A 19,374-nucleotide genomic window follows, 5' to 3' on the forward strand; every position below is an offset into this window, starting at 1 on the left:
GACTGCCAGGCCTGTGTGGTCTTCTCATAGTTTCTCAATGTGCAGCACTTTCAGGACAACCCCAAAGTGCCAGGGCCTTGCAGATCCTGTGGCTACCCTCCGTCCTATCTTATGCCGGTCCTCCCACATTTTTTTCTAAAATACAGCAGCATTTGGGGGGTGTCTGGCCTCCCTCAGATGGGTGTCACAGAGCAGTCGGGTCAATGTTTAGGTGCTAGTGAGGCTCGTTGTGATGACAGGTCTGTGAAGTGGAACAGCGGGCAGAGAAGGGGAGATAGATGAAGGGGGTTCAGGAGAAGAGGGGTGAGTGAGATGGGGCGGAGGGAGATGGAGATAGAACTCTTCTTTTTTATTTTTGGAAAGTATCTCCCTCATTTTGTTTTCCTTTCCTCATCCAAGACCTGACTTGGACCAGACAAACCAGATCTATGTGGGAGGAAAAAGAGGAACCTGATCCCTTCTGCAAGTTTTCCTCTTTCCTGACCAGCTGAGCTGGCCGTACTTGGTGAGATTCGCAACAACAACAAAAAAAAAATTAATAATATATATAATAGATATATTTCCATAGGAAAACAACACGTGATGTCTTCCCTGTATGAACGGTGAATAGTCAAACTGCATGTTCTTAAAAAACAAAACAAGAACAAAAACAAAACCAGAAACACCATGAGACTAACAGCAGGTGCAGGGTGAGGGTGAGGCTTTGCAGACAAGAGACCCGAAGGAGAAGCAAACGTGACACGTGTCTCAGGCTTGTGCCCTCCGCCAGAATTCCAGCCCTGCTATTGCTGGGTGGCTTGTCTAAGGTGCTCTGGGTCCCTCTTGATCTGCAGGAGAAGTGTTCCTGCTATTCCTGGGTCTCTTCCTTTTAAGCCATCCCTAGCTTCATCATGCCTCCCGAGGTCCCTGTGGGCAGGTTTCGTCATGGCCAGCCCACCGGTGAGGCTGTGGTAGGTTTCCTTAACATTCATCCTCTTGGTACACTTGTTCATCCAGCTCCTGAGACTCAAGGTGTTCTAGACGGTCTGTCCGGCCGCTCATGATCTCATCCGGGGTTTTCATGAACCTTAGGAGCAGGAAATAAAAGAGTCAAAAAAACCTGTTTTCAAAAAATGTCCTCCTTCGTCACTCCAACCCTTAGAGCAACTGACATGGAAACTGGGAACCTACTGAACCTAGGCATGAGGAGGACGATGGGTTTCGGTGCTAGGAGTGTCTTACTGCTAGATCGGATAAAGGAACCCAGGTATTTGTTTTTAGCTGTCTGTGTTTCTCAGTTTAAAGACCGTGTGTGTGGTGCATATACACACATGTGGACGCACCATATGGGGACTCATAGAGCATACCATTCTATCACGTCCTGCTTTAGTCTCAGGAGATAGTAGCTGGAACTAGGCTGATGGTCAGCAAGCCCCCATGGCCCACCTGTCTCTATTCTCCACATAGCCGGGATTATAGTTACTGCAAGCTCTCCACTCCAACCCTTAGGGCAACGTACACGGAAATTGGGCACCTATTCTCACATGGCTTTTTATAAGAGTGCTGGAGATTTGAACTCAGGTCCTCACACTTGTGCAGCAAGCACTCTTGCCCTTCTCCTCAACCCCAAGAGTTAAGACTTTTTTACAGAGACCCACAAGAGTCCTACATCTACTTCCATTCCAATCTGAGAGCCCAGATATTAGCATTCAAAACTCGAGTTTAACTCAAAGGATACTTTTGATGTTGAGTGGTCACTTTTGATCAACAGGCAGGTAAGGGAGGGAAGCTTCTGGGAAATTAGTAAAGCAGGAAGAATCCTCTTGTTTCCACTCATCTACCTGAACTGATAGAAATGACTGCATGTCCTTCCTTTGCAGCTGAAGTGTACAGCAAGCGTCACATTCTTGATCACTGTGTCACTTGGAATAGCACCAGTGACATGTTCTGACCATTATTTCTACGTGCAGGTGGGAAGCCTGGTTGCAAATGCCTTGTCTTCTCTGACAAGGAGTATGGTGGGATGGGGGTAAAGTGGGGTGACGGTCGGGTGGGGAGTGCGGTGGCGGTCCAGTGAGGTTGGGGTGAGGTGGCAGTTGGATGGTGTGGTGGTTGGATGGGGGGAAAGGGAGGGAGGCTGAGCTTTCTTCAGACTTCACTCTGTCTGTACTTTTCCCTTTTCCTATGCTCTGGCCCATACTGATCAACTACCTTCAAAGACCCCTTTTCTCTCATCATTCTGCGGAGTCTGAGATGCAGTCTTTGACCTATTTGCCAAAGCTCCCAAAAAAACACTTTCTGCTGCCCACTTCCGTTTAACCATTGCTTCTGTGGCTAGCCCTTACAGAACATTATTTTTTCTTTTTTGCAAACTTTTAGCGTTGTTCTGACCTGAAACCTTCTGGACGCCTTCCAGTGCTCTCTCCTGTTTTGCGTTATCATCAAGAGGTGCTTACCAGCACCAGTCCACACTGTAGTCTAACTACCACATGTCCCATCACTACACTAGATTACAAACCTAGTCTCTCTCTCTCTCTCTCTCTCTCTCTCTCTCTCTCTCTCTCTCTCTCTCTCTCTGTGTGTGTTTGTGTGTATACATGCGTATGCACACACACAAATGCCATTTGTATAGTTTGGCTTCTAACAGTTTTTTTCCTAGGAAAAGGCTAATCTCTTCCTCAAAGCTGCACACTGGTGAACAGTGTCTACTGACATGTCTGCTCACGACTGTTGGAGTCCAGGTCACAGCTGTTTTTGTCTGTGTTCTACTGCTGTCTTTTCGATAAAACGTCTTCCTCATTATTTAAAGCTAAGGCTCCTCCCGGGTCAAAACTGACCCTTGCTTCAGACTCCTTTGCTGTGGTAAGCCTGAAATTCCACACTAGGCCAACTGGTCATGAAACATTTACTGAAATCCCCCCTGAAGCATATACAAAATTAAATAGATCAGAGGTCTCTACCTCCTAGGAGCTTACGATGCGGTTGTGTCGAGGAAGACGAACTATACTAGTCACAATTACTGCAGATGTCTTAAAGACTTAGTTTAGTTTATGTATACGTCCTGCATTGAGTTTCTGTGAGCCACGTGTATGCAGGAGCCTGAAGAGGCCAGAAGAGGGTATCGGATACCCCGGTACTGGAGTTACAGATGATTATGAACCATCCTGTAGCTTCTGGGAACTGAACCTGGACTTCTGCCAAAGCAAGACTCACTCTTACCTGCTGAGCTGTCTCACCATCTCCACACATACCATTAAAAAATGGAAGTTATGCTGTACATGAGGACAAAGGGTTCTCAGGAGATGCGGGGAGAGGATGCCTGTGTGACTGAGCAGCTGTGGAGGACCTCATGAAGGACCTGAGGCGGCCTGAGGGGGTAGGTATGTGAGAAAGTAAGGGATATAATGTCTGTCCTACACATTCCACGAATGTGCTGGTCACGGACTTCACCTCCATGCAGGCTGGTTACAAAGCCTGGGAAATGCCCTGCCAGGCTCCAGGCCTGCGACACACAACTAGACAGGGACAGTGTTGCTGAGCCAGTAGGTGGTACATCCCAGTACCGAACTTGGATACAGAAAGAATCAAATATGGGTCCAACTTCAAGGTTACTTTGGACAATGGTGGTCAGCCGAGGAGAACAGAGATTTCTCAGTAGAGTTTCTCAGCCAGGAAGGCCGGCCTTGCAGGAAACACATGTGGAGTGTTAATGTAGTATTACAAATTCCATGAGGGGTTTCATGGTCACACTTAAGAATAAGCACTGAGGTGGCCCACAAGGTTGAAGGTGGGGAGTCTCGTGATCTAGGATAGAAGAATGGGGAGCTGAAAGTTTGGGGTGAAGGAGGAGGAAACGGTGTGATCAGAGCCGGAGGCAGGGGAGGCTCATCTGTATTTGCTTATTCCACGGCCATGTTTTCATGCGTTTTCTGGTCCTTTTGAAGATCAACCGTGGACGGTTGTACATTACCACCCATCTCAGTGCTAGTGTGCCTTCTGTGCTCTCCCAGTGAACAGTCACCACAGCTCCTCACCCACAGTGGCATTTTCCCACCCCTACACAGATGTGGACTCTAAATGCACATTTCCAGCCCCAGCTGCTGCACTTTTTGTCCTAAATATGTCAAAACCTATAACCTGAAGTCCTACGTGCAATCTGGCTCCCTCCTGTCACTTCAGTGTCCGATGGTGTTAGGGCTCCACCTGTGCCACCCTCATTAAACCTACAGATCCTTCTTCTCTAATTCCAGAAATCACAGTTTCCACGGCAGATGATACAGCTGGAGACATTCGCTATGGAGAAATGGGAAGGAGGGAGGGATCCCAGCCTCAGCGGCTCCCAGTTTTCTAACTGTCACGTGTTTGTAAGACATACAATACAAGGGGCTCAGTTGGTAAAGTGCTGGCCATGCATGAGTTTCGTTCCCATCCACTCAGAAGGGGACAGGCAGATCCCTGGAGCTTCTTAGCCAGTCCTAAGCCAGAGAGACCCAATCTCAAAAAGCAAGGTAGACAGGACCTGAGAAGTGACATCAGAGGTTGACCTCTGGCCTCCACATGCATGTGCACACACATGTATACATATAAATGGAGCCACATCCTTATGAATTAATGGTCACTCTTGGATGAGCTATAGCTTGGTTATGCCCAACTCTGTGATACTGTATTCTCTATGTCATTAAGAAAGTGGCTGTTGTTGACCAATTACACCCACATGGTGACTTACTGTGGATGGTGACTTGAAGCTTGACAAAGCAGCTTCCAGGTTCGGTGACCTGGAAGTCCCAGCTTAGTTCTTCACTTGGCTGTTGACAATAGTTATCCTGATTGCTCCGGACATCAATGTCAGATAATGCTACTTGACCACTATGTTATTTTAAAGATGAGTCAGATTGCATTTAGCTTTGGCTTTCATACAGGACACACTTCAGTAAAAAGAATGATGTTTCCCCCTTAAGTCCTAACAAAACAGCATCCAGTTTCCAACCAACTTTCCAATCCAATTGCAACCCTGGATCTGGGGCTCAGATCGACATGTCAGATCTCCTGGGGCCTCCCCCCTCCCTCTTCTGTAAAGAAAATAATGTCCTCCCAAAAGAAGGAAAGGGAAAAGAGGAAGTGATACCTGAACAAAAGCCTTTGTCCTGGCTCCTTCCTGATAATGTTTAGTTTGTAGTAATGGCGCAGGGCTCTGGACATTTTCTCATAGGTCATGTTTGTTCTGTTCTGTTTGTTCAAAGGAGGAAGAGAGAGAGAGAGAAAAAAAAAAAAGCATAAAGACACAATGAAATAAACTTCAGAAACGGTACCAGGCAGCCATTAAAATAAAGGCTGGTGAATGGCTTCACACAGCCTCGTCAACCTGGGGACTCCATCTACTTTCTGGTCTGCTCCCTTCTAGGGACCTTCCTTCTATGGTCGGCCCTCACAGCTACTGTCACCAAGGTCTCCTCCTAAACTGAACTGCACTAGTCAGGGCCGGACGGACAAACTAACCCAGCCCACCCTACTGCAACTACCTTTCTTCCTTCCCCAGACTGCTCTGGGCTTCTATCTCAGGTGGGAGGCCTTTATGGTCTGGTTCACATAAATTTTGGGGTGCAATGACTATTATACGTTAGTCTGTCATTGCTTTTAATGGGGAGTGCACAGAAGGTCCCCCAGTTATCTGTTTATCGGGCCTTGACATATTTGTCTGTGGCCTTTGACCGGTCTTTCTCAATTGGGAAAGAGCTCAGGCTGCCTTCTTAGGAGGCCTGAGGCTCCACCGTGCCTGCTCGGCGTCCCCAGCTTGGTTCTAATCTCCTTATATGTGCACTGGCCTGGGTCCCAATTATCTCCTTTTTATATCTGTACATTTGAACTGCTTTCCTTACTATAAAGGACTGTGTTTTGAATTCCACTTCCTCTTCCTCCTTTGGAAATCTGTGGGGGCAGACTTCTTGCACCCCTTGCTTGTAAAAGGGGGTGTTTTATAATCAGAACATATTTTCCATGCAGAAATGGACTTCTGTGAAAAGGGGGGTTTCCAACTGGTGAGGACAGAAGTAACACTTCCCAAAGGTCCCCCGTGAGTCATATAGTTCTCACTACTTCTGTGTTCCTCAGTCTTGAAGGACAACAGGGGTGGCAGATCCAGGTCAAGGGGGGTGGCCAGAGGGAAACATTCATCATCAGTCTACCGCACTGAGCTCTGCTGAGTTAATGGGCCCCAGACAGAGGTAACACATGGAAAAAAAAAAGCATCTTTAATTATTTTCTTCCTTTGTAGCTAGCTAATTGTTTGCCCACTGAGAAAAAAAAAATATCCCAAAGAATCATGGGCAGAATTTGGAGGCAGAGAGACAACCATCCTCCGGCTCAAGGGTGAAGACTGTATTTTGGCACCAGCTCCCCAACAAATACTTGTCCGTTTTACCTTATGGTTTCCCCAGAGTCGAGCCAGTCCGTTGGGATCCACTATCCGGAATATTTTGGATTCCTTGTCCTCCCATCGGATGAAGTTTTCGTACCGGCTGTCGGAGAGCAACTGATAGACATAATCCCAAAGCAGCCTACAGTCTGCAGGGAAGAGCAAGGTGCTGTTGAGCATATATTCACGTGGAGGCAGTCACAAGATTCAGACAAAAGCTTTGTCTTATTTCCACAGATGGGATGGGTCCAGAGAGAGCCAGTGAGCTCCTGCTGACCTTTAACCCTGGGAGGCTGGGTGCTGACCAAGGCCGTCTGTCACCTCTACATGAGGACAGAGGAGACTTGTTCAAAGTCATGACAAAACTTGAAGTTGAGCCACCCAATCTGAAGGATGAGGCACCAAGCTGCAAATGAATAAGTAGTCATGTGTGTGTGTGTGTGTGTGTGTGTGTGTGTGTGTGTGTTTGGAGACTGTGGAGGCCAGAGATTGACATCAATGTCTCTGTAAATCATTTTCCCTCTTACTAGTTTTAAATTTTTTCTGTGTGTGTGTGTGGTGTCTGTGTGTGTGTGTGTGTCTGTGTGTCTGTGTGTCTGTGTGGTACCCATATACACTAAAAAGCTAGAGGAGACACTGGCACCATCCTTTACCTGCCTCACTGTCTTGAGACGGGGTCTCTCACTGAACCTGTAGTCCACCATTTTGCTAAGCTGGCAGGCCAGCACACTCTATAGATCCACCTACATCCACCACCGTCCCCAGTTCCGGGATCGCGGCCGTGCACTGCCATTTTCCACGGCATTTAACCCGACTTGTACACCACGGCTTGGGATTCAAACTCGGGTCGTCTTGTTTGCGTAGCAAACACTCACCCACTGAGCTCTCTCTCCAGCCCCTCCACCTATTTCTCATTTATTTGGACTTACAGTCTCCCACTGAACAGGAATCTAGACAGGTTGGCTGTCAAGCTCCAGGCATCCCCCTGCCTCTGTCTCCCTAGAACTGTGTTTACAGGGGTTTACAGATACACACGGCCCAGATACACACACACTCACATACATATGTGAGTGCTGGGGGGGTGTGTCACTGTCAGGTCCCCGTGCAAACACTTTACCAACTGACTCATTCCCCGAGGCCAGAAAGAAAATCTCATAGTTCTGATGAGAACAGTAGGATAAGAAGTTAAAAGATTAGAGTTTCAAGATTATTTTACAGGCGGTGGAAGACGCTGAGTGGTTAGTGGAAAGACAGGGCCTACAAAGAAAACAGCAAGAAATGAAAAATGATGGGAAATTAAAAGCTATGTGGCTTGGTGACGCTGGCTGTGGGGACTGTGGCTAGCATTTTAAAAAATACAGATGTTCTCATTAAATCATTCTTCGGAGGCCTTTCAAGCTGCCTTATCATAATGGAATCACGGTGGAAAGGAACTTCGTGCAAGAATATCATTCCTCATTTGGGGAACTGACATCCGATTATGTGGTCAGACAGCAAACATTCATACATGATTTAGTCATGTCCCGCACAGGGCTCAGCCCAGAGTTTTGACTGGGAATCTCTGGCTTCTGGGTCTGTGCTGTAAAGGTACCTGGTTCGCCCTCTAGCCCAGACCAATAGGTAAGCAGAGGCAGACATGCACCTTCTGGGTACAGCAGATGCTAGGTGGACCCCTGGCTTAAGAGTATAAAGTGACCTTTCCAGCTGCGCCCTGAATGTTTCTGGGATCTGGGGGGCTAGACAGATGACTGCTAACAGAAGACCAATGACTGAATGTGCACATTATGTATTTACATGTATGTGTGTATACCTGTGTGATTAATGAGTACCACAGGCATGCAGGATCCCATGGCGGCCAGAAGAGGGCGCTGGATTCCCCAGAACCAGGGGTGCAGAGAGTTGTGAGCTGCCACATGAGTGCTGGGAACTGAACTTGGGGTCTTTGCAAAAACAGCAACTGCTCCTAACTGGCTTCCCGGCCCCAATGAATGCCTTTATAAAAGGTATCTGCAAGAGCTCCCTAACATATCTGTGAAAACACAGCAAGGAGATGCTACCTAAGAGAGGGCACATCCACTAGGAGACCTCAAGTGTACACTAGTGCTCTGCCCTCCAAACCTGGAGTCTCCAGAAGCGGGGGTGACATTTCCTTCCTACTTCTTTTTCCTCTTCCTCCCAGTCTTTCCTCACTCCTCTTCTGTACTTCCTGTTTTATAGACAGAGTTTGAGTACGTAGCCCAGGCTGGCCTCAAACTGGTGGCAGATAATCCTGTCTTCACCCTCCGAGTGCATCTGGCTAGTTTCCACTGTTGTGTAGGCCGCCTAATGGCATTCTGTTTCAGGACCCTGGATGGACTAAGACAAGAACTGAGACGTGATTCTCTTGTCCAGCTGTGATGCCACAATCAAACGGTAGGTACACTACAGAGTTTTCTGTAGTCTCACCGGACTGGAAAACATCTCCCCAAACCAAGCACTTTTGCACAATATGCTGTTCAGTGGCGAAGACAAGGCGTGCACACGGCCCCTGTTCTGCATGCCCGAGTGGTCACAATCATGCACATATGCCTATGAGTGCAAACGCACAGGCATCTGAAAATCAGAAATCAAGGCTGGGCATCTCTTCAACTGCTACACACTGTACTGTGTAGAGATGAGCACCTCTATGCCTGGCCCCAGTGTAGTTATCTTAGTAGGGTTAACACAAGGTAAGTCCTCTGGGCTCCAGGCCCCCTGCAAAGTTCAGACTTAGGGCTCTCCTGATCTCTAATCGCATCTGCACAGGGATTTTCCATCCCCGTCCTCTCTTTTAATGTACATCCCAGCTATACTGTGTCCCTTGGATTATTTCTTCAGATAAAGGGTTACCCAGCCCTGGGGTTTCAGGTGGACTTTGCAGAGGCCTCAAATATGGTTCCAGATATACCCACTGGATGCCGAATGCAGGACAGGGCTTGCCGGAGAACAGGCTGTACTTGGAAGCTTCGAGAACACTCGTATATTGCGACATTTTTCCCCTTTCATAAATTTGAAAGCAACCCCAAACAAGCTCCTAATTGATCACTTTAAATGACATTTAATCCAGCAAACCAACATTAGCTGTGTAATAAAAACGTTGACATTCGAGATACACTGAATTACTCAGCCGCTAAGGGAAGCAGCAAGGGGAATTTCATAGTAAAAAGCAGTTGCTTCAAGCTCAGAGTGTTAGTGGCTTTTATAACACTATTGATCTCTGTTTCTTTAAAAATTATGCCCAGATGATGAAAATCACTGTCTGACCACACGGCCATGTTCTCTCTTATTTTCTACAGAAGTGTAAGCCATCTGACTTATTTTTCTTTTTAAAAGGCACAATCTCTTGTTCTCTAGATCATTTGGATGCTATTATCAGAGACTTTCTGGAATTTTCTAGCTTTGCCTGATGCCATGTCAGTATAGATGCAATGATCTTTGATCAATAATTAAAATGCTGTAATTCGATAAATAAATTAGACTAAAGTCTATTAACAAAGTTCATCCTTCCATAAAGCAACTGAACATGCATGTTTTTTTATTTTTAAACCACAAGTTATTTGTTAACGTTAAGTTTGTTTCTCCTAAGGAGACGATTGTGAGTGTTAACTGTCAGCTCTGGGAATGTGTGTATGTGTGTGTGTGTGTGTATGTGTGTGTGTGTGTGTGTGTGTGTTGTCTTGGCTTAGTTTACTACACTGGGAAGACCTGCCCACTGTGGGTGGTGCTATTTCCTAGACGGGTTCCTAGACTACATTAAGTGGAGAAAGAGCTGAGCAGTAAAATGTATTCATCCCTCTCTGTTTTCTGACTGTAGATGTGATAGAGCCACTTCAGGCTCCTGTTGCCTTGATTTCCTCACCGTGATGGACTGTAGCTTGACTTCTGAGCCAGAATAAACCCTTTCTTTTAAACTGCTTTTGCCAGAGTATTTTATCAGAGCAAAGGGAAAGGAAATTAGGACAAGGGTCTTTTCTTCCTTATAGGGACATCTGAATCTTTCAAAGAAATGCTCACCACTTGGATCATCTCTTCTTAGAGAGGAAGTTTACGGAATGGATTATCTCAGATAAAGCTACTTTCCAACTGCAGGAACAGTTCCCTGTTTCCTACTGGGTGAGGTACCTGGCTATCTGCCTCTAAGAAGCATTGTAAAAAAAAAAAAATCCCTTCCTGTGGTTAGGGAGAAATATTTTCACTCCCACGTCTGTCTCCTACTAGAGACTTATTGTATAAACTCACAGAACAAAGAATATAAAAAAGATGGGCAATTCACACATAACCAATATGGCTTCTAAAAAAAACCCCATCCCTGTTAGACAAAACCAATCTTTAAAGATTCTGAGTAGGCGGGTCAAATTACAGACAAAGGGAGTGTGTAATGGCGGGGAATAGAAAGTTTCTATGAAAGTTGTTTTATGTTGTTTTACTTGCTCAAATAGAATTTTAAATGATGGTCTATGAACCCTGCCTGTACCATAGGTTACACCTTTGACATTGACGACCTCAAAACTGCTAAGTTTACTGAAAGTTCAGCACCAGAGCAGGTACAGTAAGAGATAAACATCCAGCCTGCGAAAGCCATCGTTCTGAGCCAAGCAGGGATTTTTTTTTTTCCATTCTAGCTGGTGTGTGACAATGTCTGGGGACACTTCCAGTTGTAACAACAGGGGTGGATGGAGGTGCTCTTGGCTAAGGCTGCTCAGGACAAGTCCCCACAACAAGAAATTCTTTGGCCTAAATATCAAAGAGCATGAAAGTTGGGGTGCCCTGCTTATAGGAACACAAGTTTACAGCATAAAGGGGATCCTCTGCCATCCGGGCATTTTCCTTCCTCCGGGCCTCATCAGCTGATGCCCAGAAGTACAGTCTTATACCTCCAACACTGCCAGCTAGCTGTGTGTTATATGCAGACATGTGTATACAACGGGCAACTGTGTTTTGCTGTGGTGGAGGAAAACAGAAACCACGAGTGCACAGTGGCACGCTGGGGAAGGGTGCAGAGGGGACAGGTGACAGGAACCACAAACAGGCCTCGCAAACAAACCGACTCTTTCCTGCTATTGGCTAGTTATACAGCGGACACTGGACTCCACATCATACCAAGTGAGACACAGCCAACAGCAGAAGGCTTTGTTACAGGTAGCTGCAGCCTCTGGTGGGATATGAGCTAGCAGGTACACTGAGCCACAGCGCTGCTGCTGTTTCATTTTTTCTTTAAACACCACCTAGAACATTCCTCCTCTCTAGAGCTCTCTGATTTCACACTGAAAACAGAACAGCCCCTTTGCTAGAACGTGTGAGAGAGGTCAGAACAGCTTAGAACATTCCAGACGGAGTGGGTGGTCTATCCCTTCCCAGGGCTCATCAGACCTTGGTCATTACCTTATCCACCGCCTCTAAAAGGGACAGTGGGCGAAGCATGGCGGACAGAGGTCACAGACGCAAATCCCGAAGGAGGCTGGGGAGGGGATTTGGAGGGGTACACTTTGTGGGTTAGCATCACTTGCTGCCTGCCAACACCCCTGACAGCTCAGGATGGACACCCGAGAGCTCCTCTAATCTCTTAGACACACAGTGTGACAGCTCTGTAGTGACTCAGAGAACGGACACTGACCTGTGAGCATTAACCCACTTGTGCGATTCGCTCCCAGGCTGTGTTACCATCAATCAAAAGCTCTCAGGAATGGGCAGAAGCGCTCAGAAGTGGGCAGTGTTTCCAGTGCTACAGATCAGACGTGAGACTTAAGCCTGGAGCATTAAACCCATTCCATCCTGCTGACTACAGAGGCTGGGGAAACCCACAGGTCCACACTGCTTTCCTGGATGCCCTGGCTCTCAGTACTAGACCCTACCAAGAGAGGGCTCTGGGCTGAGGGCTCCAGTGTCCCTGAGACACTGCAGGAGAGAGTTGCTCTTTCAGTGGGTCTTGTAGGATCCTACAACTCTGTCCTTTTAACACGAGATCCTCACCCTCCTTTAGGAAGGCTTAGAAATGACCTGTCCCCTCATTTTTATGACTCTCTTTATCTTATTTATTTATTTTTTTTTACATTAAATGCTATTCCCGAGGCTCATTTACTAAAAGGGGGCAAAATCCAAAAGCCCCACTTGAAGTTATTCTTACTTCCAATTTCTAGGAAGTAAACCTGAGATTGTAGTGGGAAGCCGGAGCACGTGGTGTATCCTCTATTGCCCAGGGTCTCTGAGGCCACGCCTCCTACCATCCTCCCTGATAGATTTATTTTATCACATGATATAGGTTAAATCCCCCCTTCCACTCCTCTTATTCTCCCCCAACCCCCTTCCTTCTGGATTGACTCCCTTGGAGTATCTCAGAAAACAGCCTTCTAAGAGATAATAACAAAATAAGATAAAACAAAACCTAACACACTAAAATTAAGACAAAATAAACAAACAAAAGGGAAGAGCCCAAGAGAAGGCACAGAACTCAGGGTCCCATTCATCCACACACTCAAGAATCTCATAAAAACACTAAACTGGAAGCCATCACATCTATGCAGAAGCCCTCGTGCAGACATATTCAGGCCCCATGCTTGCTGCTTCAGCCTGTGAGTTTATTGTGCATTGATCCCGTTGATTTAGAGGGCCTTGTTTTGTTGGGTGTTTTCCATCCCCTTTGTCTCTAATGCTCTTTGCCTTCTTCTCTACAGGGTTCCCCAAGCCCTCAGGGAAGGGATTTGATGAAGGCATCCCCTTTAGAGCACAGTGCCCCAAGGTCTCTCATTCTTTGCATAATGTCTGTCTGTCTGTGAGTTTTTGTATCTGTTCCCATCTGCTACAGGAGAAAACTTCTTTGATGATGGCAGAGCAAGAAACTGATCTATGAGTATCGCAGAATGTCATCAGAAGCATTTGATTTGTTGCTAAATATTTTTTTGAAGGTCAGTCGTATCTTGTTTGTCCCTGGGTTATCTAGTCTCTGGCTCTTGGTCACCGAAGCAGTGTCCGGTATGGGTTCCGTCTGGTGGAGTAGACCTTCCGTCAAATCAGATATTGGTTGGTTACTCCTATAAGCACTGTGCCAACATTGCCCTAGTCTATTTTGTAGGCAGGACACCACTGCAGGCTCAAGGATTTGGGCTGGCTTGGTGTTCACATTTCTTCTTTTGATAGCGTCTACAGTCAACCACAGGTTTTTTCAGAAACATAAACAGAATACCTTCTTGTACTTAAGAGGCTGAACATATGGATGAAGTCTCGACAAGGCACCAGCTTAACTTCCCCATGTTCAGTGAGTTCTGCGGGTGTTGTCGTTAGCCATGAGGTCATGCTGTCAGTTCGTGGAGGGCAGCCTAAGGTCTTGGCAACAGCCTGGGTTGTTTGGGGATTTCCATGAGACCCCTTTTGCCAACAACTTTAATTAGATGTAACCCAGTCCTGGTATTGACAGGAGATGGCTACCTGGGTCTCTGTCTCCCCATTATTTGGTACTTTTGTTCAGACAGCCTTCATATATGCATATATTTTAGAAGGTATCTACTACATCAGATTTCCATATTACCACCCCGCCCCCGCACTAGCCCTTCATTTTAGGGGTCTCTCCCTGTATTCTCTCTCTCATCTTCCCTGGACACTTCCAGGGTTGAGTTTCTGTGAACAAACAACTAAATATACATGGAATATAAATACTGTTTAGGCCCCATGACTAGCACAATAGGATGCTCATGTCTCCTTAGCCTGAATCCGCTTGCTTATGTTAAAGATGCAACCTTGTAGAGAAACATTTTTTCCAAGCCCATCAAAGGCTGCCTCTAAGGATCCGACAAACTGTCATGAAGTGTGTTGGTGGGAAACTTAGAGTGAGGGGACCTTGAAGTGTGTGTGTGTGTGGGGGGGATTCTAAGTCTTATTGGCTGTACATCAATAGTCAATAGAACAATGGCATTCTGAAAGATGTTTAAGTTTGACAAGACTGAGAGACTCTAACGAAAGTTATCAGGTACTAACAAGAAAGGACAGAATCCAGCCACTGTAGGTTTTGACTAAAGTTCCCACTCTTGTTTAGCAAATGAACTAAGAATAAACTATAAAGCTAAATGTGGTGGTTCAAGTCTGTAATCTCAGCACTCAGGAGGCTGAGATAGGAGTTAGGGTCAGCCTGGGCTACTGTATATAAAAAACAGAAAAACGAAAAACCCAGAGAGACCATGGGTTATAAGATAAATGTCAGAATACTAATGAATCTTTCCTTGGCAGATCTTTAGAATAAGGTCAAGAAAGGGACAAATATAAAATCTACTTAGGAGAAAATCAAAATCACTTAAAAAAAAAAAAAAAAGACTTGACTTAGCCCAGTGTGATGGTATCCACCGTAATCCCAGCTTCCAGTAGGCTGAGGCAGGAGGATCACAACATTGATCATTCCTGTGTTTTTCACATAGAGCAATGTCTTGCACACTGTAAACACAGGATACTTTTTGAATAAATGAACAAATATGACTGCAAATTCACAAACTGCCAAGAATCTGTTGCTGAGCTGTATTTTATTTGTGTTAACGATGACGCTACAACTGTTCCGCATTGTCCTGTGAGCAGAGCCTGCAGCCCTGAACTTACATCATTTGTCATTGTCCTTCTCACGAGCCTCAGACGTGCCCCACGTGCCTCACCACGTACAGTGCATGCATTTCCTTGCCAGCAAGAACGATGCTTCCTGTTACCTAAATTATGTCTGAGGTCCTCAGAATACTGACTGTTCATGGGAGCCATAATGGGGAACACAGGGCACCCCACTGTTTATGTACAAGGCCAACTGGTAAATATTTAAGACGTTGTGGCCCTAGGCTCTCTAAAGTGTCTCAACTGTGTTCATGCTTGGGTCATGGTTTGAAAGCAGACACAGACAATAATTTAGTAAAAGCGTAGCTTTCCCCAATAAACTAATATATAGAATCAGGTGGTGGTAGCTCTTGGCCAAGACTTGCAATCCTTGCTGGGAAGTCTCTTGGTTGAAGAATTTGTAGTGGAATGGGGACACAGGCCTGAGGCTGTATTACTGAAGTAGGTGAGGTGCAGTTCCTTTGCCTGTAAAACTAGTGAACTCATCTAGTTCTAAGAAAGGACCGCAACACAAACAGCCTCATGCTTTTCCAGAGGACCATCTCTAAGACCTCTTCTAACTTGCAAGGTAAAATTAAAACATGTTATATTTTAATAGACTCAACTTGTATTTAGTCTGTATTTAAAACTGCTAACAACTTACTGAATATTCTTACTCCCCATATGGTTAATACCAAGAGTAAATTGTCATAGTTTATGTGATCTTTTATTTGCATGATTCAACAGGTTTTTTTTTTTTTTTCCCAGAGCTGGGAAAATAAGAGTTTATAAAAAATAGTTTTTTAGTTGATTTCAATAGACAAGCTCCTGGCCTTGTACCTCTACTAGAAATAGGAAAGAATACATGGGCTTTATAGCTTGTGTTTGTGGCTGAGTTTTCTCTATCTAGAATGGCTTTTTTCTCATTTCTCCCCAAATTCTAAGCATTTTTTTTTATTTATCAAAATTTTTATTTTGGGGCCGGAGAGATGGTTCAATGGTTAAAAGGACTGGCTGCTTTTCCAGAGGACCTGAGTTCAATTCCCAGCAACCACATGGAGGCTCACAATTGTCTGCAATGCCAGTCCCAGGGAATCGGACACACAAGCAGGCAAAATACCAATGTATATAAAATAAAAATAAATATATTTTTTTAATTGTGAGACAAGGTCTCATTCCGTAAAACAGGCTGGCTTTGACCCACAGAGATCTGCCTGCCTGTGCCTCCCAAGTGCTGGGATTAAAGCTCCAGAGCATTCTCTTAAGCCCATCTGAAAAGCAGCCCTGACATCCTGTGGTACTTAGGAGGGCATGCCTTACTTTTATAGTGAACCTCAGCTCTTTCATGCCAACAATCGAGTCTTATGGCTCTGTGAAAAGCTGCCCTGCAAGAATGCAGAACAGCATCCTCCTATGTGTCGTGAATGGCAAGAACCTGGGCTTGTGTTTTGCTCCACACTGGTAAGCAGTGTTTCTGTCTACATCCTCCATTGAAGTTACTCATCGGTGTGACATTTGGCAGCACTTTCATTTCTTCCTGTGCTCAATTAAAGGGCTTCAAGGAACTGTGTTTTATCATCTAGCAGCCCCTTTGCAGAGATTTAAAAGCATCTATGGCTGCTCACTAGACAGAACCTTACAGTATAAACAGGAATGACTCACAGAATTTGACCTTCAACAAACAGACTCACTTTTACTAAGATCTTAGGAGCCCAGAAAGATAGAAGGTTGGGGGAGGGAGGGAAAGGTGGCCCTCTAAAGGGGCAAACAGAGTGTAGGGCTATGAACCACCTCTGCAGATGGCTGCAGAATCAGGACTCACTGTCAGCCTGTGGACTTGCAGAACAGGAAGGGACTTCAGTAACCACCCGACCTGTGCCCTTCACCTCTGTGGAAAGCAATGCCTGCCAGTTAAATTGGCTCATTTGGAATCTGGGTACATTAGGTAATGTATATATTTAGAGACTTTACAACATTTACAAAGATCATAAGAACATTAATATATATTTGTATGGGACTCAATCATCCTGTAGGAATGAATTCACTGTTCCCAGAAGATCTGGACCAGGGACGTTCTTCTAGAACATTCTGCCTTCTTAGAGGCAAGGAAAAGCAGACACTAGCTCTTTCTAAGCGTTCTCAAGACAAGGCATCTGGATACCCAGGCTCATCACTGCACTGACTGAACATTCCAGGAGGCTTCCTGGATGACACCAGATTACATGAGGCTACTCTCACACAGGCATAAAACATGCTAGTACAGTCTGCCATGGCACGTACCCCCCTTTCTTTCCCTCTCCCTTCCTGTTCACTTTCTTTGTCATCCTGTGGATTGATGTTAAGGTGACATATGACTGGACAGTAGGAAGGTAGGAGGGAAAGAGGTAGGAAAATGTAAGAGGAACAGAGATTGTGGGAGAAATCAAGATGGAGCCAGGGAAAGCAGACTTAGATCTTGGTGGCTGTCATCGGACACAGGTAGATATAAATATTTTAATGATTTCTGTAGGTCATTTTTTCTCATAAAGAAGGGCAGTTTGTGTCTTTGTCTTTTGGATGTAATCTTATTGTATAAAGGGTTTGTGGACTGAGAATTGAATATATAAACCTGTATGAAAAGTTACCGGGCCTTAGAGTTGTGTTTGTGCCGGGTGGTGGGGTCAAGAAACACGCCGGGGCTGAAGCACTGGGGCGGGCTGAGTGAACTGTCTGGGAACAGAATCTTGTGGAGAGTGCAGCTCGTGACAGAGCCCATGGAGTGAGACCGCGGGAGGCCGATAAAAAGATGAGCTTTTCTCTTTTTAACATTTACTGAAACACCACCCTACACGGTTTCTTGCATTTTCATACCTGTACCTGTGTGAGCTTAAGTATCTACATAAAATCTACGCCCCACCAACGAGAGGGGAATGTGATGTTCATCTCCAGTTTCATCTGCTGAGCCTCCTCCATCCACGGCTGGTGTTTGGGCGTGTGATCTTAAAGGAGCCGTAGAACCGAGGGGACAAATGTGCAGCTTACAAGGGGAAGACAGTGCTTTATGTCTACATTTCTCCAGCCCTCCTTCTCCTCCTCCTCCCTCCCCCTTCTGTCATTCATGTTCTCCTTCTGGATGCTTTCTTAAGATTCTCAAAAAGTCTGTGGTGAAATGAAGGCAGACATGGCCAACCTTGACAAGGAAGGGTGCTATCCCCTCAAGGGAAGCACTGCACACAACAGCCAGCCAGGTGACAGCAGGGTGGCTGAGCCCTGCTGTGACCTTGGAAAGAGCCCTGGTATTTGGCAGCTAGAGCTCCCTTGTGGCTTTCCCATGCACATCACAGGGATTCGGCCTCAAAGGGCTGTTCTGAGAATTATAGACATACAATCGGATCTGAGAACACCCCACAGAGGAGCAAGGACCAAGAGGCTGTGCAGCTAAGGCCACATCCATTGTCCACAAGTTCTCACCCTATCCATCTTCCTCCAGCCATCTGAGGAGATATTTCTGTAAGACTTTTCCTTTTTTTTTTTTTTTTGCCTCCCGACAACTCCTCCTGCAGTTTCTTTATTATTCAAGCAGATCTCATGCACAAGTGGGAGAATGGTATGAACCGCCACGCGTCCACTCACCCACATGATCAACAGATACCTCATGGCTAACCCCATTTCACTGCATAACCCATTCCCCCCATCACTAAACCTGCAGGACTGTTCTGAATGGAACTCCAAGTTTCACAGCTTTCTAAAACATGCGAGCCATGGACAGTTGCTGTTTTACTGCTGTCATGGTTCTGACCATCAAACCGTAGGGCTTTTATGCCTGCTAGGCAAGCATCCTACCACTGAGCCTCGCTTTTAGAACCTATTTTCTTTTAACGCCCCCTCCCCGGGCGTGCGCGCACGCATGCATGTGTGTGTGTGTGTGTGTGTGTGTGTGTGTGTGTGTGTGTGTGTGTGTGTGGACAGTCAGTCTCTCAGTGGTCTGGCACTGGCCAAGTAGGCTATGCTTATTGGCCAGTGAGTCCCGGGTAAGGAAGTACAACTGTGTCCCCCAGCACTGGGAGTACAAGTATATGCCGTGACACCTGGGGTGTGTGGCCTAAACAGGCTGACTGTGCCATCTCCCCAGCCTCTCCATTTTATTTTTCTAATTCAACATCTTCAATGTAAATTATTTACAGCAATAAGACTGAGGCAATGGTAGAGGTGTACTTAGGGACAGACAAACATCTAGAAACAACTGATTTAAACAGAGACGAGAAGTCAAGGCAGAGGTGAAGCAGGCCTTTCGCTGGGAACCGCTACACGCTGCAGAACCAGATGGGAAGAGGGGCCGTTTATCCCCATCACCTGCACAGGGCTCTGCCCTAACTCCGGGTCCCTTCCCAGCAAAGGAAGCATAGCCACTTGCTTCACATTTCCCT

The 19,374-nt window shown here is 46.0% G+C and overlaps 1 protein-coding gene across 2 annotated transcripts in view; it reads right to left on the minus strand.

Moving 5' to 3' along the window:
* Positions 1-563: 563 nt before the first annotated feature.
* Positions 564-19,374, minus strand: part of ETV6 (ETS variant transcription factor 6) — a gene marked incomplete at its 5' end in the record, with an annotated part of 225,226 nt that continues 206,415 nt past the window's right edge. For both annotated transcript variants that reach the window (XM_080914293.1, XM_080914292.1), the window contains 3 exons: positions 564-1,066; positions 5,105-5,205; positions 6,398-6,540. In XM_080914293.1, coding sequence (XP_080770419.1) covers positions 961-1,066; positions 5,105-5,205; positions 6,398-6,540 — 350 coding nt within the window. In that variant the 3' untranslated portion in view covers positions 564-960. The remainder of the gene's footprint in view (positions 1,067-5,104; positions 5,206-6,397; positions 6,541-19,374) is intronic.

This window comes from Micromys minutus (assembly GCF_963924665.1).
Source record: "Micromys minutus genome assembly, chromosome: 3".
Lineage (NCBI taxonomy): Eukaryota > Metazoa > Chordata > Mammalia > Rodentia > Muridae > Micromys > Micromys minutus.